The sequence below is a fragment of the Sciurus vulgaris genome (assembly GCF_902686455.1).
Source record: "Sciurus vulgaris genome assembly, chromosome: 14".
NCBI lineage: Eukaryota > Metazoa > Chordata > Mammalia > Rodentia > Sciuridae > Sciurus > Sciurus vulgaris.
The window spans coordinates 2,259,423-2,287,320 of record NC_136475.1 but is presented as its reverse complement, the minus strand read 5'-3'; the positions used below and the strand labels follow the sequence as shown (position 1 = coordinate 2,287,320).

Sequence of the window (27,898 nt, the reverse complement as noted above, 5' to 3'; positions counted from 1 at the left end):
CTGGAGAGGTACAGAGTCACCTCTGCTGACAAGGGCTACGCAGGAACGCTTCCCTGACGCCAAGCTGGGTCAGAAACAAAGGAAGCATGTACCAAGTCTTTGGCTCAAGATTTCATGACTGAATTCCACCCCTTACCTGATGAAAACTGGATGAGAAAATTCTTACTTGCTATAAATTCTACAGCCAAGACAATGAGTCAAAATGGCACCATAATGTTTTATTTCAATCTTCAAACAACAGAAGAGGCGGCGACCTCTGACACCAAACCATGCAAGTAACAAGAAACATTAAAATATCAACAAAAAGAGAGTCACAAAAAACAAGAGCTTCACGTTTCACTGCAGTGTGTGGGGAGTGACTGGCAAGCGACTCTGGCCCAGGCTCCAACACCGGGGGCTCAGGCTCCCCGGCCCAGGCAAGCGCCCTCCCTCCTGGTGGACACATGTCACACTGCTGTAGCCCTGATTAAAATGTCGCTAAGTACTGTGCGTGATCACCATGAAAACCACCTACAAACGAAACAGCAGCAGAGAGTAAAGAGTTTCCCGTAAGGCATCAGGTCGCTGCTGGCTGGCCCGTCATCTCACCAGCAGAAAGGAAAGTTCGGATTTCACTTCTCAGCAAACCCAATACTCAGAAGCTGAACCAGCAGGCTCAAGTCAAAGGCTTCACAGGTAGCCCCGCCCATCTCTCTCTCTCTCTCTCTCTCTCTCTCTCTCTCTCTCTTTTTTGGTAAATGTTTCATATAAAACATGAAATCAAATTCGACTTTATTTTAAAAAATGAATTTTTAATAGTAAAAATATATATGCTTAAATTTCTCTTTTTAAAAAGACATATAATGACAACACTTAAGAAGACTGGATTTAACTACCCCCACCTCCACGTGGCCAGCCGATCACCCTGACCACCCTGGCACGGATACGTTAAGGCAAAGGCTCCAGGAGAGGCAGTCCCCTGCGCGGGCTGGAGACGGGTGAGCACACTTCCTGCAGGTCAGCAGAAAGGCTTCTCCCTCATGCTCACCGAGCCATCCTGCATCCCAAAGTAGACCCTCTCGGCCATGTTGATGAAGAGGCCCGTGTCCACCACGCCTGCAGGACAAAGGACAGAAAGAAGCCCAAGTACTGTGTGTGCTCACAACTCCCCAGTGCAGCACAGCCTCAGGGACCTCAGGACGGGGAAGCAAAGGACGCCAGCAGCAGCAGACAAGGACGAGGCTGGCCCTCCTCTCCAGGGAGGCACTGAGGGCACGCACACCCCTCCTCCCCTGCACTGTGGCCTGCCTTCTGTCCCCAGATGTGCCCTCCTCTGCCTGGCAGGTCACTGCTGGAGCTTCCGGGGCTGCTCCTCTGTCTTCAGACACATCAGCTGACAGGCCCTCCCCTAGAGACACCCTCTGGGACCACCTAAGCAGCCACCGCTTCCAGGTGTGTGATCAACTACCAGCACCAAAGCTCTCCTCAGAGGGGGAGGAGACATCTGCAAGACACTGACAAAAGAACCATCTCAGGTTCCACTGGAAGAAAAAAAGCAGAGGCCAAAAAGTGCTGATGGGCCAGGGACACCTACTGTCCCAACAGCTAGCCTCTCCATGCCACCTCCTCACTCGCTGTAAGTTCCAACAGAGGTCCGACCTTCTCCAGGTCGCAGATTCTACATGTTCAGGAAAGCAAAGACGGAGAAAAGGTCCTCACAATGAGCACGTGCAAGTCTCACGGCCACGTGAGCCAAGCCACGGCCAGAGCAGGACAAGAGAGCCCCCTAGTGGGCACCATAAGCTCTTTCACCACGTTCCCCTGGTGAGTCTACATTATCCTTAGAAATGAATTCTCCTGGTTAAGCAGTGACCTCGACATCACCCCCTTCTCCTGCCTTCTTGGCTCTCAGTTCTTCCATTAAAGAGATAACACTAAGCAGAATGAGTATAATTCAACTCATCTTTCTGACAAAAAATCCAGCCAAGAGAAGATGAAGACAGACCCGAGGGGAACCGAAGAATCCGCTTCTGTATCACTCAGCATACGCTCACCCCACTATTGTTTCCGAGTGGCATGGACAACTCAGAATCCAGTATATCATTAACAGTGAAGCTGGCATACTTTCTCCCCAAGAACTTGTCCTCCCAACAGACACCTCCTTGGGTGCTCCTCTAACACTGAATCCGCCCATGACCCGCAGGTAGCTACTGGCATCAGTCCTTCTTACGGGGAGGAACTGAGGCACTGGTTGTGCTGGTAGTGCCAGGTTCACACTGCTGAAGCACAGCAGGGTGTGGACCCTGCCCGCGCCCTGCTCCAGAACCCACTCCCAGCCACCGCACTCTGCTAAGCTGCCCCTTACTGCCGCACACACCACGACGTGGAATATTCCAGTTCTACTTGGTCTCTCAATATCTCTCCAATCTGCCTCCTCTTTTAATCTCTCATACACACCTCCTCTTCCTGAACTAGGGCTCCAGTCTGATAACTCATCTCTACATGGCCCACGGGCTGTCACCCAGGGCCCCACCTGGCTCCTATCCCAGCCTGTAACAAAGCCTGTCAGCCTGGCACTCAAGCAAGTGAGGATCAAAGGTCAGGGTCGAGAGTAGATGATCCAGGGCTCCTATCTTGGTGCTACAGCTCTGGGTGAATCGCTCAACTCTTCTGGCCCCCATCCTCTCTGTAGCTACCTCGCCAAGTGGGGACTGAGGAGACTTCTCCCACCTGGCAAGTGTTGAGGTCAACCTGGACATCAGGTGAGGCACACGCAGAACTTCCCACTCTTCCAGAAGCACCTTGTACACCTGCTCTTCCTCTAGCAGAACCAGCACAAGCCACCCTGGCATGCTTTCACAGAGCTCTGCAGGTTTACCACAGTTCCCCTGGAGAACCCCGTGTCCTACAGCATCCCCCAGAGAGCCACAGCATGCTGCCTGTGAGATGTAGCTGATGAATGCAGGTAAACTGAGTCATCGCCCTGACCACGTAAGAGACCATAAAGCCAGAGGCTGCAGGCAAGCTCCTGGATGGACAGGCTCCACAGAAATGAGGGTCTTGTTTCCAGGCAGCCACCGCCACCAGCTGCAAGGCGCCCTCAACCCAAGCAGCCTGCAGAATGCACACAGAGCTGCTGCACAAGCAGCCACGACTCCTGGGCGGCAGAGGTGCTCCCGCTGAAACCTGCCAGCAGGTCTCACAGAGCCCCCACCAGCAAGCCTCCTGCAGCCAGGGAAGAGGGCAGGCAGAGGGGCGCAGGAGGCCACCGAGGGGACAATAGGGAGGGCAGGTGGAGGGGACAGTAGGGAGGGCACAGGTGGTTATGGAGGGGACAGGTAGGGCACAGTGGCCTCTGTCCACATACCTGGGGTCATTTTGATAGCTGTGTTCACTTCATTCCATTTGTGCACCTGGTCAAACTTCCAGTCCAGGATAAAATTGCCGTTATCCGTCACCACAGGACCCTAGAAAGTAAGTGCCACGCTGACCACATGTGAGGACAGAAGGAAAGGAGAGCAAGAGAGGTGACGGCCTAAGACAAGGTGCCGCGGGCTCCGACAGGCCCGGCCCGTGCTCTCCAGAGGCAGTGCTGGAGAGCGGGCAGCAGGAGCTCTGCCGGCGGCACTGGGTGGCGTCGCAATGCCATGTGGGCGCAGGACACAGGGAGTGTCCTTGGTGCAAGCAGAACGCCCAGCACCTCCCGGGCACAAGCTGGCAGGCCTCAGCTGTGGTGACGGTGAGCACCAGGAGTGGCCTGAAGCAGGACCCGGCCCCCAAGACCCCAGTGAAGTCCCCAGAGAGACAGGGCCAGAGGTCAAGCCGCAGGGGCAGTTTCAGTTCATTCTCTAGGAAGGCAGGAGCATGCTAGGACACACGTTGACAGAGGGTCACGGAGGGCAGGCGGCGGGGGCTGAGGGCCCTGTGTGCTCCTCCCAGTCTCCACTTCTGAGCACACATGGCCAGAGAGCCTGGACAACCACGGCAACAGGGACAGCAGAAGACAAAAACGCACTGGGGGACGGCCCCAGAGCGTGTCCGCCGCCCAGACTTGTTACAGGCTGCACACATAACGTGCTGGCTTCCCTGTTAAGAGGGAAGAAGCTTTCCACGACCACTCCAGAAGATGAAGCAAGCCTCTCAACTGGAGTGCACTCCTCAGGGGCCGGGGTGTCCCATCCCCAAGAAAGTCTACCTCTTGTCACATTTGTCATACAGAGAGAGAGGAACGCTATACCGCGGAGCCTGGAAAGCAGGCCCTGGGGAGGAGGTCTTCCCATAGGCCCTGTGCCGCAGCCGCTCACAGGGCTCGGAGCACCTGAGGGACGCCAGACCCACGGGGCAGAGAACCACTGCCTTCCTGCAGGGGATGTGCACCGCGTGAGTTTTGTCCTCATCTGCATGAGACAAGGTAGAGACTGTTGAGGCCGACGCCCCAAAAATAAGCTGAGTGAAACGAAAGCTCCACGCCAGGCATGGAGGTGCTCAGAGGCTGGGCCAGGAGGACCTCAAGTCCAAAGCCAGCCTCAGCTCCAGTGAAGAGTTCAGCAACTCAGTGAGACCCTGTCTCTAAATAAAACACAAAACAGAGCTGGGGATGTAGCTCCGTGGTTGAGTGCCCCTGAATTCAATCCCTGGTACCAAAAATAAATAAATAAAATAAAGGATGACTAAATAAATAAATAAAGCAGGCAAGCAGGCAAGCTCCAGGCCCAAACGGAGGAGAAAAGACCACCCGAGAGCTGGAAGTGCCTCCAGAGACCTCCTGGCCACTTACCGCCTTGTTGACCGCCATCCGAAGTTCAACCTCCCCACCAAACTTCCGGGTCACAGCCCGGCTCACCGGGACGTAGGCCATTGGGATGACCTCAATAGGAATTCCCTTGTGCCACTGTTCCCCAAGGGTCTTTGAATCTTTCCTGGAAAGAAAAGCCAAAAAAAGAAGCACAATAAAAATAAGTAAGCTCAATGCTACAAATCCAAAATTCAGGACTAGGTGAGGGAAGGACAAAAAGTAACCGGGGACAACACACGAGGGCCCCAAAGGCATTAGCTCTTCCACTGTTTTAAGAGACATTTGAATTAAGGTGACAAGAGGCCAACGAGATATGGCTGGCGTGTTCACTATAAACCTCTGCTCTTGCGTGTCCACTCCCAGCGCAGGTGCTTACCACATAAGCTCTTCCCAGAGCTTTAGGACTTCCTGGGTGGTAACACAATTCCTCTCTCACCAACATGCTATACCAGGGCCTCCTGCAGACCCGCAGATGTGGCGTCTGAGAGTCTGGTCAAAGACCGCACTGTGTGACTCACGCCTGTCAACCCTGACCCAGAGGAAGGGGGTGCTGACTCATGGCGTGGGCAGGACTCGCCCCGCTCCCTGAGGCTCCCGTGAGGATAAGCTCTGCTGCAACAGGGAGACACAGGCCTCCCTCACCTACCAGGCACACAGGAAATGGTGCAGGAGGCCGGGCTCAGGAGTGCATGGCAGGTCAGCAGCACCCACCTTTGAACACAGGCAGGACACATGCTCCCAGAGACAGTGCCCTACGTCCTAGAGCAGCTCAGAGGCCAGGAAGGCCCCCTTCTCCATGAACCTCCTCCTTCACAAAGGGCGGAGGCTCGCCTGGCCTCCCTCCTCAGAGGCTCAGAACGCTAGGTGCTGTACCTGAAGTCGGCGACCACGATGAAACGACTGGCATAGCCGGCCACGATCTTCTCCTGGGTCAGGCAGCCCCTGTGGCGGTAAGGAACACACGAGTGGGGCCAGGTAGAGCACCCTGGGAAGTAAGGTCAGCACGGGAATCCCAGGTCCCTAGTCCTGGCACGTCAAGAGCAGATCCACTTCTGACTCAGAGCCACCTTCCACCCCATCAGGCTGCTGCTAGCAACCAGACTACAGAGAGGTCAGCCTATGCCTGGGAGAACCCAGAGCGGGCACTGCTTCCAGTGTAGGCCAGGCGCAACCTGGAGAGCCCAGAGCGGGCACCGCTTCCAGTGCAGGCCAGGCGCAACCTGGAGAGCCCAGAGCGGGCACTGCTTCCAGTGCAGGCCAGGCACAACCTGGAGAGCCCAGAGCGGGCACTGCTTCCAGTGCAGGCCAGGCACAACCTGGAGAGCCCAGAGTGGGCACTGCTTCCAGTGCAGGCCAGGCACAACCTGGAGAGCCCAGAGTGGGCACCGCTTCCAGTGCAGGCCAGGCACAACCTGGAGAGCCCAGAGCGGGCACCGCTTCCAGTGCAGGCCAGGCACAACCTGGAGAACCCAGAGCGGGCACCGCTTCCAGCGTAGGCCAGGCACAACCTGGAGAGCCCAGAGTGGGCACTGCTTCCAGCGTAGGCCAGGCACAACCTGGAGAGCCCAGAGTGGGCACTGCTTCCAGCGTAGGCCAGGCACAACCTGGAGAGCCCAGAGTGGGCACCGCTTCCAGTGCAGGCCAGGCACAACCTGGAGAGCCCAGAGTGGGCACCGCTTCCAGCGTAGGCCAGGCGCAACCTGGAGAGCCCAGAGTGGGCACCGCTCCCATTCAGGCCAGGCGCAACCTGGAGAGCCCAGAGTGGGCACTGCTTCCAGCGTAGGCCAGGCACAACCTGGAGAGCCCAGAGTGGGCACCGCTCCCATTCAGGCCAGGCGCAACCTGGAGAGCCCAGAGTGGGCACTGCTTCCAGCGTAGGCCAGGCACAACCTGGAGAGCCCAGAGTGGGCACCGCTTCCAGTGCAGGCCAGGCACAACCTGGAGAGCCCAGAGTGGGCACTGCTTCCAGTGCAGGCCAGGCGCAACCTGGAGAGCCCAGAGTGGGCACTGCTTCCAGCGTAGGCCAGGCACAACCTGGAGAGCCCAGAGTGGGCACCGCTTCCAGTGCAGGCCAGGCACAACCTGGAGAGCCCAGAGCGGGCACTGCTTCCAGTGCGGGCCAGGCACAACCTGGAGAGCCCAGAGCGGGCACTGCTTCCAGTGCAGGCCAGGCACAACCTGGAGAGCCCAGAGCGGGCACCGCTTCCAGTGCAGGCCAGGCGCAACCTGGAGAACCCAGAGTGGGCACTGCTTCCAGTGCAGGCCAGGCACAACCTGGAGAGCCCAGAGTGGGCACTGCTTCCAGCGTAGGCCAGGCACAACCTGGAGAGCCCAGAGTGGGCACTGCTTCCAGCGTAGGCCAGGCACAACCTGGAGAGCCCAGAGTGGGCACCGCTTCCAGTGCAGGCCAGGCGCAACCTGGAGAGCCCAGAGTGGGCACTGCTTCCAGCGTAGGCCAGGCACAACCTGGAGAGCCCAGAGTGGGCACCGCTCCCATTCAGGCCAGGCACAACCTGGAGAGCCCAGAGCGGGCACCGCTTCCAGTGCAGGCCAGGCGCAACCTGGAGAGCCCAGAGTGGGCACTGCTTCCAGCGTAGGCCAGGCACAACCTGGAGAGCCCAGAGTGGGCACTGCTTCCAGCGTAGGCCAGGCACAACCTGGAGAGCCCAGAGTGGGCACTGCTTCCAGCGTAGGCCAGGCGCAACCTGGAGAGCCCAGAGCGGGCACTGCTTCCAGCGTAGGCCAGGCACAACCTGGAGAGCCCAGAGTGGGCACTGCTTCCAGCGTAGGCCAGGCGCAACCTGGAGAGCCCAGAGTGGGCACTGCTTCCAGCGTAGGCCAGGCACAACCTGGAGAGCCCAGAGTGGGCACCGCTCCCATTCAGGCCAGGCACAACCTGGAGAGCCCAGAGCGGGCACCGCTTCCAGCGTAGGCCAGGCACAACCTGGAGAGCCCAGAGTGGGCACCGCTCCCATTCAGGCCAGGCGCAACCTGGAGAGCCCAGAGTGGGCACCGCTCCCATTCAGGCCAGGCGCAACCTGGAGAGCCCAGAGTGGGCACTGCTTCCAGTGCAGGCCAGGCACAACCTGGAGAGCCCAGAGCGGGCACCACTTCCCGAGCAGGACAGGCACAACCCCACCCAGAGTCACCTGGGAGGAGGCACCGCTGCCAGGGAGATGTCCTCTGTACCTTGCTAAGAAAGGCAGCCTTGAACAACCTGCCCCATGACTAGGAGACAGTCAGGGAGGCGGAGTGGAGCCGTGGACACTGACCGCACCTCCACTGCTCACCAGCAGAATTACCTCACACTGACACGCAGGGAGATAACAACACATGGAGAGCCAAGACAGTGAAGCATGATTCGGAGCAAACACCGAGTCCTACAACCATGTGCCTAACTGTTAAGAACCAACAGAACAGGACTTCACCTGTCCCACTCACATCCCCACCCCACAAACCAGCACTTCAGAAAAACCCAACAACTGTTTTCCAAATAAATCAAAGGCTTTCCTAGCAGCTCACAAAGTCCACACACTGTCTGCAGACCTAACAATCTAGACCAATAATATGCTAGTTTCGCCTGACAATTAAAGTCTGAATCAGAGGAGAACACAGATACACAGAGAACCCACTAAGATGGGGTCATGCCCCTGAAGAAGCCCAGGTTCCAGACACCAGATGGACACTGATGACCAGAAATGCCAGGCTGGCTAGAAGGTCCCGTGGCAGCCACGTCCTGGTGGAAAGACAGGCTCGCACACATCAGTGACAGCTTACTCTGTACTCCATCGTGCCTTGCCAAGGATTAACTGGCAGGAAGTTCCCAGGACACTCACCCACCGCCCTTGATGAGGTTGAGATCAGCATCTACTTCATCAGCTCCATCGATGGCGAGGTCGATCTGTGTTGCGGGAGGGAGACACAAAAACCACTAAGAGCCCGAGCAGAGGTGCTGCGCCAAGGCCAACCTGCAACGGCAGCCCATCAGCAGGCCCGGACCCCACGCAGCCCCTCAAGAAGCTGAGGCTCCGAGACGTCAACAAGCCACCTCCCTGGGGTCACGGGCCTGGGACACACACCTTGGTTCAGCTCTCACCCAGGACACCACACTCGCTTTTCTCAAGGACAGCCTCTGTGGACAACATGGAATCACGCAGAGCACGCATTCCAGTGTAGGTGACATCACTCCCACCAAAGAAAAATGGCTGGGGCGAGGGGCAGGTGTTAAATTCAAGGCCTTCCAAAGGCCACAAGTGCACAGACAGATGTTCAGTACATCTGCAGTACTACATTCCATGGGGGGGTGTCAATAATGTAAACAAGGGCTGGGAAAAGCTGGCCGGAGGTTTTACCAAGGTGGGCAAAACCAGAAACTCCCAGTGGATGGGATCACAGGAAGGGAGCTGCGGAAGCTGAGCGACGTTCACCACGCTCCTGGGCCAGAAACACTGAGGCATCCCTCTAGGCACCAAGCCCAGGCCTGGCCAGCCCCCTACCCACCCACGCCACCTGGGGCGAATGGATTCACCCTCTGCCAACACTGAAGTCAAGGAGGCAGTAACTCCTGGCCACTCACGGCGCTCTGCACGCACACGACGCTTCAGAGAGCAGTGTGCAAGGTTTCATTTGTGCTGCAGTTGCTGCTGTGGTTGGCGAGGCCAGGCGTGACACCACGAAGTGTCCTGCGGGGCATGGTGCTCCCATCCTTGCACACCTGCCTGCAGTTGCCACTGACAGTGCCCCACCACACCCCAGGGCTGGGCCAGGCTGCGCTGTGGCAACTCATCTGCCCGGGCTCTGGACCCGCCTTTGAGCAAGCCCTCTCCTCACAGCTGCTCAACAGCTGGCCCCGCCTGGGCCCCCCTCTGCCTTCAGACACTCCCAGCGAGCACTCCCCCTTCTTACGAGTCCAGGGCGACACGGACTGCCAGGCCACATCCCGTGCCCGCTCGCTTCTCCTGCTATGCACCCATGAGCTTCATTTGCTCTGTCCAAACCAACCCAGAGAGCCTGGGCATTGTCCACCGGGGCGCACACTTCCGGGGCTCCTACTCACCCCTCAGGGCGGGCTGTTCTGCCCTGGGAGCACAGTATTGCAGCTCAGTTCAACCTCTCCGCCCCAGAACTCTTCCAACACTGTCGACCAAGAGGCACACGCCTGTAATCCCAGAGCCTCGAGAGGCTGAGGCAGGAGGACTGTTCAAAACCAGCCTAGCAACTAGTGAGGCCCTACGAAACTTAGTAAGACCCAGTATTAAATAAAAAGGGCTAGGGATGTGGCTCATTAGTTAAGCACCCCTGGGTGGTTCAATCCCTGGTTAAACCACCCCCACCCCCACCCCGCCACCAAATAAAAACAACTCTTCTAAGTTTAACACTGTCCTAGAGCCTATGTGCCTGAGCTTTGGCTTTGCCACTTTCTACATACCTTAAGCATACTTTAACTTCCCCTCTCTGCCTTTTCACATCCATAAAATGGGATAATCATGCACCCTGGTGATCTTAACATAGAAACAGCCATCAGCACAACACCTGGCACATGTTCAGAAAATGCCAGCCAGGAAGGCGTTCGAGCTGCCTATCTCATCAACTTCCGTCTCCTTGCTACCGCCTGTGTTAAAGTCTTCACCACAGTCCTTCACTTAGCCAGTTTTCAAATGTCCCTGGCTGCCATAGACGATGACATCCTCACTTAAGAGTCAAGGGGCACAGGCTGCTCACTCCTGCACCTCTGTGCAAGAAAGGACCTTCAGGAAGCCCTGATCCAGCCCTGGGCTCGTCCTACTGCCCTCCACTGCGTTCATGCTGAGCCCCAAGGGTAATTACAGGGAAACTAGCCTGCACTACACCAGTACCAACCACCTTCTCTACTATGACCCCAGCCAGGATTGACATTCAGATCCCAGGAAAAGTCGGCATGACTGACAACCTGCTGAGACACCTGGAGCCCACAAACAAGCAGCCACAAAGGAAACAGACACAGTCTCTTACCTCTGGGTGTCGGTCCAGGTCACTGAGGGTTAGGCCATACTGCAGGATGAGCTGCCGGGCCTGGGGAGGACAGGACAAAGCACCCAAATCATTTACTTAGAACACACAGCAGATTCTCAGAACTCTTTTGGTTTAAGTGTCAAAAAGTGAGGCCTGACCCAGGCTCCCTCTCAAACCCTGACCTCCTACCAAAAGGCAGGAGAGCTAACCCTTCGAATGGCAAGACTAAGTGCTAATGCATCCTGGAGCTGGAAATGGGCAGAGGACACTAAAGGCTGGACTCCAGTGCAGAGCTAAGGGCTCCTTCTCACTGACGGGCTGCATGAAATTAAACCACAGTCTCCTGAAACTTCTGGCAGAGCAGATCACAAACAAACCCCTACAATAAGATCCAAATCCACAAAATACTAGGAAAGTTTTCAGAACAATCCAATTTATGAAAAAAGAAGATTACGATGAGTTGACAGAGTGATCTCCAAGTCATACAACAGCATGTCAAGTAAACCCAGGCAAAAGAGCACGCACACTCAGAAAAGCATGTAGGTGAGACTTCAGGAATGGCCAGCAAGGATCTCTGCAAAAGCAGAGCAGCAGAGGAGGACAGCTTTGAGATGCTGTGAAGAAAGCACCATTTGCTTCAAAGGCTTACCTTCAGGTGACCTTTCAAAAGTCCAAGAAAAGGGGAGAGCAGTGGTCACCGCCATCACACAGCCTACTAAGATAAAGGTGCTGTGAAGCTTCCCAATCGGCCACCAGAACCAGGTATGAGGGCTTGTGTTCACATGACTGCTGACCACACAGGGAAACCAAGGATGGAAACGTTGCTCAAAGGCATCCCTTCAACATGAAGAGCACCTACCATTCAGATGCAGAGAAGGGACCCATGCATTCTTGGGAGGAGTGAACGTTAGTACAGCGCTATCGACAACAGTGTGCAGGCTCCTCAACAGACCAAGAGCAGAACAAGGGCCCAGCCACCAGCCAGGTCTGTGCCCAGGAGGGGAGCCACACAGACAGCCCAGCCAGGTCTGTGCCCAGGAGGGAGCCAGCCAGACAGCCCAGCCAGGTCTGTCCCCAGGAGAGAGACAGAAAGACAGCCCCAGCCAGGTCTGTCCCCAGGAGGGGAGCCACACAGACAGCCCAGCCAGGTCTGTGCCCAGGAGAGAGACAGACAGACAGCCCAGCCAGGTCTGTGCCCAGGAGAGAGAGAGACAGACAGCCCCAGCCAGGTCTGTGTCCAGGAGGGGAGCCACACAGACAGCCCAGCCAGGTCAGTGCCCAGGAGGGGAGCCACACAGACAGCCCAGCCAGGTCAGTGCCCAGGAGAGCCAGCCAGCCCTGTACCCCACACCCACCATAGCACTCTCACCAGAGCCACGACACAGACTCCACCTGTGCATCCGACAAGCAGGAACTGGGAAGGGAACATGGCACGGAACATCAACTGGCCATGAAGAAGGAAGGAAATTCTTCTTGCTATGGCAACATGGATGGACTGCTGGGCGCCATGTTAAGTGAGATCACCAGGCACAGAGGGACAGGGGTCGCAAGTTCTCATCAGGGGAAAACTACAAAGCTGGCTTCAGATGGACTCAGCTAAACCTTGAAAGAACTAATGCCAACACTTCTCAAATTATTCCACGAAACAGAAAGGGATGGAAGACTTCTGGGTGACAGGATGAGGTGGGCGATGGGAAGCCTGTCAGGGTTAGACTCCTCAGCCTAGCAGGGGCAGCTGCAGGAGGCCCTGAGGCCGGAGTGTCCAGCAAAGACTGGCCCCAGCCCCAGCCACAGGGGGTGTGGGTCAGACCTCACCCACCAACCGAGTCCCGAGCATCGGCCAGCATCGGCCAGGACAGACCCCGCATGGGAACTTGCGTACACCCCCCAGCCACCAGCCTCCCCGTCCTGTGCTGGGAGATGGAGGCCCAGTGACCACAGCCAGTGCGTCCTGGCCACAGTGGCTGGCAGCTTGGGGAGGCACCGAAGATGCTGGACTTGGCAGCCCCAGCCCTCAACCAAGGGTCACAGGGCCCCAAACCAGATGAACAGAATGAAATCCATCCTTGCCAACACTTCTACCACCTCTGTGGAATCCAGCCCCATGTGTCTCTTGGAGAACTCTTCACCAGTTCTCCTTCTTCCTTCTGTTTTATTATGATATTGTATTTTATGCTGCTTTTTAGTGGTTATATTTTTTAATTTTTATTATTTTGTTTTACTTTTGTCCATTCTGCATTATTATATATGTGTGCACATAGGTCTTTGTGTGCACATGCTGTGTGGATGGATTATAATATATAAATATAAATATGCACACACACAAATACGGAATTTTTTCATTTTAATTGCTCTCTTCTTCACTCATTTATTATCTAGCTTTACTTTGATGGGGTGAAAATTCAGCAAAGTAGTAGGATACAAGATCAACACCAATAAATCACTAGCTTCCTATAGTCCAAGAGTGATTCTGCTGAGGAAGAAATCAGGAAAACCATCCACTTACAAGAATCTCAAAAAAATAAAATACTTTGGGAATAATCTAACCAAGGAGGTGAAAAACCTATACAGTGAAAGGTACGGACTACTGAATAAAAGAAAAAATTGAAGAGAACTTTAGAAGATGCAAAGAACCACCCACGTTCTTGGATAGGCAGAATTAATATTGTCAAAATGGCCATATGACCAAAATGAATATACAGATTTCAATGTGATCCCATCAAAATACCAATGACATTCTTCACAAAATTAGAAAAAATGTCTCTCGAATTCTAAAACGAAGTCCCGAAAGTAAAAATAAAATACCAAGACCCTGCATTCACAAGAAATGGGCCTCATTTGGCATTTGGAGCTAAACAAACTATAAAAAGTATTTTAAAGGATAAGAAAGATAATAGGAGAAATTCGAACCTTAGATTTTTATTTGATGCTATTAAAGAGTAATTGATGTTCTTAGTAGTGTTGTGATGTTTAAAAGATCCCTTTTTAGAGATACATAATAAAGAATATAAAATGAAATATTATACCTGAAATTTATTTCAAAATAATTGGGTATAGAGATATGGGGTACAGGTGAAACCCAGAAGTTCATTTATTTTTCTTCATCATTTTTCAAGTCTGAAATTTTCCAAAATAAAAAGATAAAATAGAATGATGGCTATAAAAACCTTGTTTTGCTTTGTTCAATGTATAATTAAAGAGGAAGATAACAAGAATGAAGACTACTACTGGATTATTTCTCAGTTCCTCCATGTGTCCCAAAGCAGTACAGGAGCCAGCCCAATGCCAGACTCCAAGCTAGTATCCGTGCCTTCGGGTAGTCCCACAGCATCTGTGTGACCAACAGCAGAAGACTGTCACTTCTGAGATTCATGTATGAACAACGCGGCAGGGCAGGGTAGTAACGGAGGTGGCGCGTGCACACACACACACACTCACTGTATCTTATCACATACATTGTATTTTAAACCTGATCATTAACACACCCAGCACATTGTATCTACATTTATGTACAAATACCATGTGTCCATCATAAAAACTGAAACAGTAAAAGCCACAAAAAATTTAAAAGTCTTAAATAGCTTCATTTGTGATTCTAGAAATCAGGCAACACTTCATTCCATCAAATAAGATGAGTGTTTCAATGAGCTGAGTAGAGGAGGTTGGTTTCTGCAGATGGGTAAAAACTGAAGAAAGCAGAAAGGAAGAACAAAAGGCAGACTGGTCACTTCAAGGTTCCTTTCCTTGTGAGTTAGCAGAAGAGAAAACAACAGGAGGAAGAGCTGCTTGGCTTCAAGCTAGAGGTTTGTCTAAGCAAAACAAGCTTGTCTCTCACCTCATCTTCACACCTGCTGAGGAACCTGGCTGTGACCTGTCCTCCTCACTTCTTGGAAGCTCAGCTAACTCAGCTTCAGTTTGGGATGTGGAATATCAGCGTTAGTGACTTCATTCTGATTCTCAGCCTGATCTACTGGGGCACTGTGAGGAGTCTGTTAGGGTCTCCTGTAATTTTTACCTAACAACTGAAACATGGCCCTGTACTGGCTTCAAGATCCCACTGGGCCAGGACACTTCAGTCCTGCTCCCAGCCGCAGGTCCCTCTACTCTGCCTTCTCCCGACCTTTGACACAGCTGAGCTGCCAAGACCACGAGTGACACAGCCTCACTCTTCCCAAGGATGACAGCTGAACTGTGTTCCCTCCAAAGAAGACTGGCTGAACCCTAACCCCTGGGCCCTCAGAAGGTGACCTTTCACGGGAAGGATCTTACAGAGGCTATCAAGCTGAAACAAGGTCAGGAGAGTGAGCCCTCATCCTGAGAGAAAGGGGAGACTGACAGAAACAGACACGCAGGGAGACCGCACATGGGCACGAAGGCAGAGACCAACGTGAGGCACCTACAGGCCCAGGAACACAAACCACAGCCAGCGACCCTCCACAACGCTGGGAGAAAGCACAGAACCCTCTCCTTCATGGCCTCAGCGGGGAACCTGCCAACAACACCGTGACCGTGGACTTCGGGCCTCCAGGACCATAAGAAATCTCTGATTTTTAAGCCACTCAGTTTGCAGCAGCTGGTAACGGCAACCTCAGCAAACATCTACCAAGTTCAACGTGACAGACCAGCTCTGGGAGTACTGATCCATCACTGGCTCAGTTGGCATGCACAGCCTTGGGTGCCCAACTGACAGCAGCACCTGCCGGTCACTGGACACTCCAGCTGGCAAGCCGAGGGTCTCCTGAAGGTGAGCAGAACATGCCCTGCCTCCTCCTCCAGCTGGAGCTCAGAAGGGCATGGAGCAGGAAGGCTAAGGATCAGCTGATGCTTCTGCAGAAAAGAGGAAGCGACGACGACTTTCACTGCAATCCCACAGCCACTGCCCCAAATACCTGTCATCAGGGGCAGTGACATGAGCAGGCTAGTGCTTCTGTATTTTTTCATAAATTTCACAATAAAACCTGAAAACACTACATTTCCCTTTCTGCGACCTGAGGCAGGACTGAAGGCAGAGTGAATAATGAATGCTGGTCTGGGCTTGGATCAGCTGTGGGTTGCAAAAGCTTTATTTTCCTCTTCCAAAAAGCCCTTAACTTTAATGGCATAAATGTCATGCTTTCCTTTCAACCATTTTGGGAGATTACTTTTGACTAAACACTGGATGGGCTGGATGGGAGAAAGTAACTGAACAAGTGAATTTTTGGGCTGGATGGGAGAAAGTAACTGAACAAGTGAATTTTTAAAAGCCCTGTGAATGGTGAAAGACTCCTGTGCCACCATGTTCCAGCCTGGATAGACTGTTACCAATTATAACCACAAAACAGGTGAGTTAGGAAGATGTTATGCTAAAAAGAGGTACAAACTTTCAAAGACAGCAATCTGAACATCTCTAGTTAGTTCAGCATCTTTCCAAAATTTCTTTGTAACTGCAAAAAAGAAATTTTTCTTAAATGCATAAACCTCACAGAAGAGGAAAAAACAATCTTTCAAGAGTTAGGTCACTGTGATGGTTGATTTTGACTGTCAACCTGACTGGTTTGAGGACAACCAAGAAATCTGGTAAATCACAGATGGATGTGTCTGTGAGGGTGTTTCCAGAGATGGCTGGCATGTAGGTTTGTGAGCCATGTGGGGAAGAGCTGCCTGGACCAGCTGATAGGCTGGGCGCCAGAAAGTGGTGGAAGGGAAAGCTCAGGCTCACGTGCACTGTCGGCCCCTCTGGAGTTGTTTCCAGGCTACTGGTGTTGCCTGTTGACAGCTCCTGGAATGTGGACTTGCACCTGTGGCTCACCAGGAGACTCCAGGCCTTTGTCCTGGGCCTGGGCTGCACCACTGGCCTCTCTCCTTCAGAGGCTCCAGCTGACTGGACTAACCAGCTACTGCACTCCCTGGTTCTCCAGCCTGCAGACAGCAAATATTCAGCCTCTGCCTGTGTAAGTAATCTAACAAATCCCTCTTATAATCACATACTGTCTATAGTTCTGTTCCTATAGAACCCTAATGCAGCCACTGATGGACAATGGTAAATGACAGAGGTAAGAAAGAAATCCTAGGTCAATACTGGAGAAGGCTCCAAGGCAATAAATCAAGATGGACGACCTCCACAGACTCAGAAAGCACTGTAACCAGGAACGAGAAGGTGGATTCAATGGTTGGGTGAAAAGGGAAGGCTGGCCAAAAGCTGGTCAAAAGCCTGCTGCAGTATAACCTCACCCCTACTCCCAAAGCAACATGCCAATTCTCAGAAGAAGGAAAATGGCTGGTCTGAGGACTGGGCACAACCAAGGACAAGAGTGCTTTGTCAGCAAGCCTGCTGTAAACTCAACTTGTCACCACTCTGTGGTCTGACTGGGTTGGCTCCTGTGAGCCACCCTCCCTGTGACCTCCCATCCCCCAGGAGCCTAGTCTTGGCTACTTCATGTGGTGGCTGAATGTTTCCAACAGAAAGAGGGGCCAAGCCCCAGTGCCAAAGACTTTCAAACCTGCCTCTCATGAATCATGTACCATTAGCAAGCAAGTCACATGATCAACCAGGTTCCAGGAGATACTGCACGATGCTACGGACACTTTGTCCCACCTACCACAGGTACTATTCCAAAATAAGACCATCAAAAACACGGTTACGTCCAGAATATTGCCAGGTATCTTCTAGTCCGCATCGCCTACCTTGCTGCCAGGACACAGGCAGACAAGCACATCCCTCCCAAAACGGCACTGGGTCACCTTCTTGGGGAAATCAGCCAGCCAGAGGAAAGATGGACAATCTTCCTGGTGGCTGGATAGGCCTAGAGCAAAGACCACCCTCACCCCAAGGGCCTAATCAGCTTCTGAGTCCACCGCTCTTTAAGATGAGCAGAAAACTAAGAAACAGCAGGATAATTTTAAAAGACCAGAATAATCCAACAATGGTTGTGTTTATTGTTAAAAGACTATGTGTCAAACTCAGAACTATTACACACTATAAAGGGTGAATTTTACTGTACATAAATTTTACCTTCCACAAACTGGGAAAAATAACTAAGGAAAATATTCCTTACAAGAAGGAATATTTTAAAAATATATATCATTAACATCTTCAGAGAAACTGGGGGGAAAAAAAAAAAAAAAAGACAACTTGAAGAAAACAAGAGTCCTCAGAAATTAAATGTGAGAACTTCCTGAAAGACTAATAAAGGGTTTGGAAAAGACAAGGCTAAAAGTAGAGCTCCAGAAGGAAACCTGAAGCCAGTCCACAACGCCTGAGGCACAGGAAGGGCCCAGAAGCGAAGGCCAGGAAACCGGGAAAGAGAAACTAAGAACAGGGAGGAACCCGGGACCTGAAGTGCGCATGTGCGGAGGCCTGCTTCCCCCGAGGGCCGCGCAGCAGGACCTGGGGTCCTCAGAGCTCTGGGGAGAGGCTCGTGGATCTGAGAGGACGAAAAGGGCGTTTCAGACGAAGGTTCACACATTCAAATGGCGGGGAGCTTCTCGTACCAAACTAAAAAATGAAAGAAATGCTTCAAGATCCTAAGGAATCACGGAACAGACTTCTCTGCGGAGCTGCTGAGCGGCTGTGAGGCGCCCCTCTCCCCGCCACCGTCCCAAGTCTGCTCTGCCCTTATCTTTCCGTGTATGCAACCTGCTGCACTGCTTTCCTCCTCCAGCTCCCGCTGTTTGGTGAAGAAAGCACCTTCGATGTGGAATCAAAATACTGTACTTGCATTACTAACAACCTGCTTGATTCCTTTCAGACTGTTTTTCTCATGCATAAATGGGCATAAGACTCTGAAAACAGAGCTCTCCAGATACTGCATGGTGCCTGACGCAAGGCACACTGAAACACGGTTAGGGCAAATGAATACATCCAAAACCACTCCGCCAGAGAGCAACCCTGGCTCAGCCAACTCCTCTCCTGCCCCTGCAGAGCCACCCTAACGGATGACAGAGCCACAGGTCCCCATCTCGGGGAATCAGAAGATGGAGCAGCAGCTGCCCAGATGGCGAGAGAAAAGCAGGACATACCTGGAATGAAGTAGGAATACAGACGAGGCTCAAATTCTCCTGTTTCACTCTTTCAGCTGTGGAGACAAAAGCCATATTGGGGTTTTCCACTCTCCTCCCCTTTATTTTTCTGGCTACACGTACATTTGCTCAAATCCCACAAAAAACAAAAGGCCTCTCTGCCACTGAGAACTGCCCTCTATTCTGTGTCCCTGGCCCTGGTTAGGATGCTGGTGGATCTCACCTCATGCATCAGAAGACAGGGAGGTGAGTGCTAAGCACAGGAGTGATGTCACGCTTGCTGTTCTTATGAACCTAGCAATACACCAAGAACTCTGCATAACAAGCTCTACAATCCCTACAGCCCAAAAGGTGAGTTACAATTGTTATCCTACTTTACAGATGAGGAAAGTGAGGCATGCAGAGGCAAAGCAACTTGATAGCTACACCAACTCCCCAGAAGATGGGTCACAACCCCAGGCAGGCTAGTTCCAATCTTAACAACTGCCTTTTCCAGGGAAAAGTCAGAACTTCACTTTGCATTTAATAAAAAATAGAATTAACTGAAGGCCCCATTTATTTTATTCATGTTTATTTATTCATTTTAACAGGAAGTTTTTATAAAAGTCTTAAGAAAAACTGTCTTAACATCACAAGTATTTTTAATCAAGTCCCTGATTCCTGTGCCCTAAAATTCTCACAGGCTTGGCTAAGGCAGAAGGGCACACAGCACTCTACTTCCTGCTTGACCGGTAAAAGGCCCTAAGAAGACACCACACTCCTCGGCCACTTCTTAATGACAAGGTGAACTGGATTTTGCCTCCCCAGCCCTGCCCCTCGGCATCTAAGAGTCAGCCTTCAGGCACCTCCTGGGCTTTGTTCTCCAAGCAGAGAGCAGGGCCACAGAACCTGCTGAGCAATCAGAGGCTTATCATTCCTGAGCCTTTCCCCCTCAGAGTGAAGTCAGCACTCACAGAAATTCCCTACCATCTGTAGGAGCCTCAGGTCCACTCCTGGGTCATGGACAGGGCAAAAGCACTCTGACCGCCACATGTTTGCCTGAGGGACTCCCGGGCTTCCGAGGAAGGCTTTACAGGGCTCCTGATGGCAGTGCACCATCAAGCTGACTAAACCTCGGTTGGAACCTCTCCTAAGTCAGTTCCTCCCCTCCGGCTGAGCACAGTAAGTAAGGCAAAGAGAGACCCCCAAAGATGCTGCAGAGGTCCTACAATCCCTCTCTCCAGAATAGACCAGAAACACTCAGGTGACCTCAAGCAAGCAGTGCCCTCTCCCCAGCTCTGCACTGCTAGAGCCAAGATGGGCAAGAGCCCAACCTGTCCAACTTGCCCAGCTCCCTTCCCTCCTCCAGCTCCCACCCATCACCACACACAGAGCATCAGCAGACAGTGTGAGCACATACCTATTCGCTGCACAGCATGGACAATTGTAGAGCCACTTCCAATTCCCAGCACTTGGTTATTCTGTCAAGAACAGGAAGATAAAACAAAATACATTAATACCGTACTTTACTTCCTCTTCAGTTCATTTCCTAAAGGTACAAAATTATAATGACCAATGATTTATCAACACAGGTGCAAGGCAGGTACTGCGCCTACTCCACAGACCCCTAACCACTGAACCACAAAGCTGCACTTGAGCCCAGCACCCAGTGTCCAGGGGCAATTATCAACAGAAGCCTCCTTTCATTGCTGACCCTACCAACATCACCACTCCTTCCCTACATTCTTTCCAGACAAAACAACTGCTCCTTACACCATACAGCAACTTTAGAGCAACTGAAGTTGGCCTCACTGAAATGGCCAACTGATAAACAAAGGTTCTTGGCCAACCCCAGGGAGATAATCAGAAAGAAAAGGCCTGGGGGTAGGGCAGGGACAGGGGGTGCATAGCTGGCTTTTGTGGCTTCTCCCACAAGCTTAACATCTGGAAGGAAAGGGACTAACCCCAGGCATTTTCAAGGTGGCAGCAGGAAACCTCAAAGACAACAGGCCCACCATTCAGCATGCTCTCAAAGTCAGCAAACAGTAAATCCAGGAGCCCCCATTCTGCATGAGTCTGCCTCAGAAAAATGGGAAGAGAACATGAGAAACTGTCTCCATCAGCAACAGGAAGGAGGCGTAACAGATACAGAGTACTTCCAAGAGCAAAGACGACAAGGAACAGGCCTCCCGATACTGAGCCTGCCACCTTCAGAAAGGGCAAAGGTGCCTATGAGCAGACCAGTCAGACCACAAAGAACAAAACAAGGCCAGGAACTAGAACAGTCAGGAACTCATATGCAGGTCAGTTCTTAAGCAACTTCCTGGGATCACCCTCCTGCCACGTTACAGAAAAACAACCAACACCAAAGTGGCTACCACTTAGGAGGTATCTACCAGGAAGACACAGCTGTTAACAGAGGTCGAACCCCAGCCATCCTATGACCACCTCAGAATATTTCAACACTGTAAGGAAAACACTGAAGGCTCCAAAGTCAGCAATAGCTTACTACATAGCCTTTCGATGGAATGCTGGAATCCGCAATCATCTGACTAGGTGTGTGCCATGTGACAGTTCTGTACAAACACTGTTAAGGAAAGTTAATAATCCTTGTCCACAGAAATGTAAATTAACTGTTCTTTGAGATGCAACCGATTACATCCTACAGCTGCAATTCAATCAATTCTTTGCAATTTCATGTTACCATTTCTTGACTACACGTTTGCTAAAAATGCTCCGAGTTGGGCCTGCCTTACCCACAGAAGACTTCATCCCTCAAATTCTATGTAGTGATAGAAACCACCTTTATGCTCACAGACCAGAAGTCACCAAATGCTCTAAGGGGCTTGGGCCATCAGAGTTGGCTTGCAGACCCCACCTGTGATGGTGCCTCAAGAAGATAATGCAGCCAATAAATCACTCAGCACCTGGGCAAAACCCAAAGGCAAGACAAGTAAATGAACATCACAGCAGTCCCACAAGACTTCACGACATAAAAACATTCAAAATGACTAAAGATTCAACCTAGATGCCCTTCAATTGATGAATGGACAAAGAAACTGTGGTATATATACAATGGAATATTACTCAGCCATAAAGAATAATAAAATTATGGCATTTGCAGGCAAATGGATGAAATTGGAGAATATCATACTAAGTGAGTTAAGCCAATCTCAAAAAACCAAAGGACAAATGATCTCGCTGATAAACGGATGATGACACATAATGGGGGGTGGGAAGGGGGCAAGAATGGAGGAAGGAGGGACTGTGTAGAGGAAAAGAGGGGTGGGAGGGGTGGGGGGGAAGGAAAAATAACAGAATGAATCATTACCCTCTGTAAATGTATGACTATGCAAACGGTATGCTGTTACTCCATGTATGAACAGAAACAACATGTATCCCACTTGTTTACAATAAAAATAAATTAAATTTTTTTTAAAAAATGGCTAAAGATCAACACATAGAAATCTTCAGTAATAAGAATGTCCTAACTTCCCAGCATCTAGGCAGGCCTAGACCCTTGACCTATAGGCACAAACTCCACCTACACAGTAATTCAACTGCTAGATTCCTCATCACCAAGCTCAGTCATACACTCACAGGTTTCCAACAAGCAGAGGCGCTAGGAGGAACTTGGGTCTATCAGACAAGCTCCGTATAAGGCATTAGGAAGAGGACAGGAACTGCATGGCTCTGCCAAACTCAAAAGCTCTTAAACCACATGTTCCTGCTACCTTGGACTCAAGTAACTGGCCCAGGAACCAGAGCCCTAGCCAAAGCCAGCCAGAGGCAGCGCAACAGCAGAAGGTCCTTCTATGATCAACACTACACCACGCGTCACATGAACAACTTCAGAACTCCACTCACCGCATCCAACGGGATGAGCCCAGAAATGCTGCTTTTGACCAACAGGAACCACTGCCCATCAGCGTCTTCAAGCTAAACTAATCAAAAAACAAAGCCCAGGCTGCACAGAAAAGAAAGGGATGATGCTACAGACCTCTAGGAGAGCACAGTCCCATCCTGGGTTCTCCCAGAAACAGGCTTCAGCTAAGAATTCTCCGTGTTCTCCATCTACCCAGAAGTGAAAAGTTACCACACTGGAATACTAATGGGCTAAGGGGACTAAAAACCACCAATAACCCCACAACCTACATATTTGTGTGCACACTCAACCCAATTCAACTAACATTTGCTGGCAGGCCTCACGGTGGCCAAGGCTGAATACTGATAAGATAACTCTTCTCTAGGAGCTTCCCCTTTAGGGGGTTGGGAGGGACAATCACAGAGATGACTAGAACATAAGCTGCCACCAACTTAAAGCACCTCCGAGATAAAAAGAACACAGCAGAGAATGCTTCCTCTCCTTAGAAAACTAACACAACATGATTCTAACAGGTGCTTCCAAAAGGCCCAGGGAGAGCTCCCCAGGCCTGCCCAGTAACTTTATTAAATGATGTGGCTGGAATCCATGGCTTGGGGGCTCTAACCTAATAATGAGGGCTTGCGGATTTTTATTAGCCAAATAATGTAACCATAAAACAAAAGTCAAGGCGACATGTGTAACCAAATATTAATGTAAATACATTAACAGATAACAGATAATAGGGCTTGTCCAACTGTACGGGTTTCATTTCCCCATTGACAATTCACTTTATGTGGGTATTTTGAAATTTCAGCATAATATCACAATTTTACAGCTGTGGCATTGTATCCTTTGAGCCAAATTACAGAGTTTACATTCTCTCACTCCCTATAGAAATGCTACTGCTAACCAGACTTGCAATAAGCTACAGCAAGACAGGGCAGCCTGGGACCCGCTGAAGGGCCCGGGAACAGGAGTGACTTGGTTTGGCCATTTGTTCTACAGAACAGGCCAAGCCACGGGCTGTCATACTGCCCCTCCCACCTACCCAGGCTGTAGTGAAGCTCAAAAGACTGTACAGAAAGCATCCAAAAGCGTAAAGAAGGCCCACCTGCGGAGGAAAGGAATCTGAGCGCCCTTCCTAAGAAGTGGGAAGCAGACGGCGAGCCAACAAGCCAGGAAACGCCACGGCTGGGCAGGAAGACTGCACCTGGCTTCAGCACAGCACCTAGTCAAGGTAACTAACTTGACTGGGGACAGCAAACCTGCGGGAACCGAGAGGCTGCACGGGCAGCTGCACACCTGTCATCGAACTAACAGGGGTCACGACCTCGCCGAGGAGCCCGGCCGAACTCCGCGCAGCCCCGCCTTGAGAGCAGCGTCCCGCAGAGCTCCCGCGGCGCCCGCCGGTCGCCGTCCTTCGCGAGCGCCGCCGCTCCCGGGCGCCCGAGTCGGCGAGGGCGGAAGCCCCCGCGCCAGCCCGGGGCTCACCGTCGCCCCGCTGTAGATAAGCCGCAGCCTCCAACCTCCACCCCGCTATCAGGCGCCACCAGGCGCCACTCTGCAACCTGTTCCCGCGGGGCGAGTCTGGAGAGACCGACGGTCCGCACTCGCCCGCCGCCCGCGTCCGCGCGGCCCTCGGGAGCCGGGAGGGGTCCGGACGCGCCCTCGCCCGGTCCGCGCCACCAGCCCTCCCGCCGGAGCCGCTCACCCTCACGTGGTTCTCCACCGCCGCTCGGCCCGCCAGCCTCTTGGCCTCCTCGGCCTTGGACATGGTGGAGGCGGCGAGGCAGACGCCGTCGGAGTCCCGGCCGTTGGCGCCGCGGGCCCCGGGCAGTGCGCGCCCCGGCGGCCGCACGTGGGAGCCCGGCAGGGCCCAGCTGCTCCCGCCCCCGCCGGAGGCCGCGCCCCCGGCCCGCCCGGGCAGCGGGGCCAGGACCCGCCCGTAGAGGGTGCTGAAGGGCCCGGGGCGCTGCATCCCGACCGCGCTCCAGCCTCTGCCGCGGCCCCGCCCCCGGCTCCCCCGGAAGTCCGGTCGCTGCTGCGCACGGCCCGCCAGGCCGCGCGGGGCCTACTGGGAACTGTGGTCCTGCGGCTTCCGCCGCTGGCGCCCCGCCCGGTCCGCGGCCCACAACGCCCCGCGACTCGGGCGCGGTCGCAGGCGACGACTTCCAGCCGGGGCGGTGCCGTCACACCGCCGCCGGAGGAACCCCGGGGCCTTCGGGAGCGGGAGCGGGGTGGCGGGCGCGCGCGCAGCGTGGGGGGCGCAGCCCTCCCGACCCGCGGTCCTCGGGCGCTGGCTCTGCCCCCGCCCCTGCCCCTGCCCGCGCCTGGCCGGTGCCGCGTCTGCCGCCGAACTCGGCGCCCCGGGCGCACGGGCCCTGGCCTGCTGCCCGCGCCGCGCGTCCCCTCGTCGTGCTCGTTGTTCGACGGCTGTCCCCTGGGGCTGTCCCGGCCTCCTCCCGCCTGGAGAAGGACGTGTTTTAGGTCATACTTGAATCCTCGTGTTAGACCCGGTTCAGGTTCTGGCCAAGGTGCAGGACAGACTGACTACCTGGCCTACAGAGTCGGAGACCACCCGAAGTGAATTTGTGACCTTTTCTGTCTCCTTGAGCAGGTCTTTCCTTGTTCAGGCTTCTGAGCGTCCACTGGAAAGCGGTCATGGAGCCTGTGTTGGCCAATCTCTGCTTTACGCTCACAGAACACGCCACAGGGCCTTTGAACCCCCTTAGCTGCTCCGCCAGCTGCATCTTATCAGCTGGGTGCCGCTCCTGAGGAATCTGACCGTCCTATCTAAACTGGTTTTCCCACCCGTCTTTTATTACTTTACCCATGGTTTGTTTCCATCACAGAACTTTGCTTAGTCGTTTGTTTACTTGGTTTTGTGCTTATGGTGTATTCTGTTGGAAATATTTCTGAGGACTTCGGGTTATTTTTCCTAGGAAATTCATCATTCTTAAAACAGTACCTGACATATAGATGGTCTCTAATAAAACATAACTGAGCCTCAACCCCACAATCTGATACCACCTTTACCCGGTGACGAGTTCTGCTGCCTCTAATGTTGAAGTCTGAACACTAGAGAAGCACGCCAAGGCAAGCATATTAAGCAGGTTTTATTTAAAGGTAATAATATAGACTTTTCCCAGAAGGAAGAAGGAGGCCATGCCTTATGTTCTAAAGTCCCCAGAAGTAAGCACACCCTACATCTTTTACAGGTTAAGGTCTCTTTTGTTCTCCAGTTCTCCCCACCCACCCCCCTTATCTCTCCTTCCAGCCTACCTGACTAGATCAGGTTTTGCATAAAGTGAGAAGTGATGGGCCAAGGGGAGGGCCAAGGTGATTCAGGCTGGTAAGGTCCCAGGGGGCATTAATTAGCATCTTCTTGCTTGCATTCTTGATAAAGACAGGTAAATTTGGTAATCTGTGGACTCCGGAGATCAACATTCCATTCTCCCAGGGACAATCTCCAACTTCCAGAGGCAGATGTCTTTCATGGCCTTCTTTTCCTGGATTTGACCCGATCCCCTATTTCTACACTAACTGCCTGTCCTTAATTCTGGCTTCAACTCCACCTTCAGCCATACAGAATTTTGGTCCCATCACACACTTTTAGCTCTGTGGTTTTGCATACATTGTGTCCTTGTAACTCTTCAGATGTTCTTTACTGTTGCTTTGCAACCCTGAGCCCTGCTCCTGGCTGGTTGGCTGCTCCTCTGTGCTCCCAGTCACCTGTACCTCTGTGTTGTAGTCCACACCCGAAAGACTAAAAGCCCCTTGGAGGCAGAGACTATCCTAGAATGCAAAACACCTGGCTCAGTATTTGGGATTGAAAAGTATTCCATAAAGGTCCACCTCTCTGTGCCTCTTTGTTTCTCTCCATCTTGTGTTCATTTCTCCAATCCTACCCCACATACAGTCCTCCGTCTTCCTTCTGCCAGCAATGCCCAGTGATTCTCAGGATGGTTCTAAAATCCCACAAGTGGGTTTTGGGGCTAAAAACTTTGCTAATCCTTGGAAGAGTTTGCAAATTATGTTCCTGTTGCCAGTAGCTCAGTCCTTGTCCCCAATGCCAATCCAATGAGGATGTGGTTTTGAGAAAAAGGAAAAAGCAGATTTATTGCTTTGCTAGCAAAGGAGAAACACGGGACTCCTGTCCTAAAGACTGTGAATCTGCCCATCAGCAGAAATGGGGGGGGGGGGCTTTTAAAGAGATGCCTCAAAATTAACAAGTGTAATTCACTTGTTAATTTGGGAGATAGTCATTTCTGAAATCTTCTGGTACCATCTCCAAAGTCTGGATTACTCCATTCCTATGGTGGGTGTGTACTCAGGGATACATAACTCTGCCCAGGATGGGGAAGAAAGGTAATCCTATTTCCCCTGAGATTAGGGAGGAGCAGGGAGAGGGGAAAAGAAACATGTCCATTTTAAAAAGAAGTTTGCAGTGGCAGAGCAGCAAGGGCTACACTCAAAGCATAAAGTGGGCACTGTTACACTGTGACACTTTTCACATTCCATCATGTCAAGTCCAAGAAGTGGGTATTGTTATCCCCACTGTACAGATGGGACACAAAGGGACTCCTCACCCAAGGTGACACTGTGAGCAAACCTTTAGTTACTCTAGAAGGAAACCTTGATGAATAGAATCATTCAATGGGGATTTATTGTTCAACCCCACCCCAACAATAGCCCTGACCTTTGTGTAAGCCACTTAAGATCATGCCTTTTCTGTGTGTCACAGGCAGTAGCAGTGAGTCTGAAGACACACGGTTAAGGGAAATAAAGAGAAAACTACAAAGGAGGAAGTATCTGCAGGAAAGGAGGCGCACAGGTCTGGATGCTGGGCCACTTTCAGGGCCTCTCAATGGTGAGATCAAACCTATTTTATGATCTTAATATCCTCTAAAAGGACCCCCCTCCGCCAACCTAAGGAAGAACCACACAGGGCTCATTCTTCCTAAGGAAAAAGTCTTCAGGACTAGAATGCAGGCTCCCGGGAACCAGGCCCACTGTCCTGTACTGCCACTGCCAGTGAAGGGGCCCTGGGCCTGCAAGGGCTTTCAGCATCTGGCCCTGAGAGCTCCACTGTGGACAGTGGGAGAGAAAACAAAGGCAACAGAGTGCCCTGGCTCTTCCCTTAAAGCTGGATGCAGGCTCTCTAAGGAAACACAGCCACCATTGTGCGTCCCTCAGCTTTAGTGAGGCAGGAAAGACTCTCCCTCCCCACTTTCCCACTTTTGCCACTTCTTCCCTCTGTGTCTTATTTTCTCCAAAGTGTGACCAGTTTG

General features: G+C 52.4%; 1 protein-coding gene and 1 long non-coding RNA gene across 2 annotated transcripts; one reads left to right on the top strand and one right to left on the bottom strand.

Annotated features, from left to right (window-relative positions):
• Positions 1-197: 197 nt before the first annotated feature.
• On the bottom strand, positions 198-24,627 carry RPIA (ribose 5-phosphate isomerase A). The gene is made up of 9 exons (XM_079110013.1): positions 24,319-24,627; positions 20,163-20,223; positions 18,764-18,819; positions 10,766-10,825; positions 8,611-8,675; positions 5,648-5,716; positions 4,757-4,898; positions 3,347-3,446; positions 198-1,095 (listed from the first exon to the last, which is right to left on the bottom strand). The coding sequence occupies exons 1-9, from the start codon at positions 24,583-24,585 to the stop codon at positions 998-1,000; spliced, it is 918 nt and encodes a 305-aa protein (XP_078966139.1). The 5' UTR covers positions 24,586-24,627; the 3' UTR covers positions 198-997.
• On the top strand, positions 5,724-8,589 carry LOC306643765. The gene is made up of 3 exons (XR_013759047.1): positions 5,724-5,928; positions 6,984-7,030; positions 7,844-8,589. It is a non-coding gene; the product is annotated as an uncharacterized lncRNA (long non-coding RNA).
• Positions 24,628-27,898: the final 3,271 nt, after the last annotated feature.

Excerpts from the sequence above, each read along its gene's own strand:
- RPIA (XM_079110013.1), bottom strand. The coding sequence starts at position 24,585 with ATGCAGCGCCCCGGGCCCTTCAGCACCCTCTACGGGCGGGTCCTGGCC. Across the intron at positions 8,676-10,765 it reads ACCTGGACCGACACCCAGAG|ATCGACCTCGCCATCGATGG; the intron begins GTAAGAGACTGT and ends CCCGCAACACAG. Across the intron at positions 5,717-8,610 it reads AACCTCATCAAGGGCGGTGG|GGGCTGCCTGACCCAGGAGA; the intron begins GTGAGTGTCCTG and ends TTACCGCCACAG.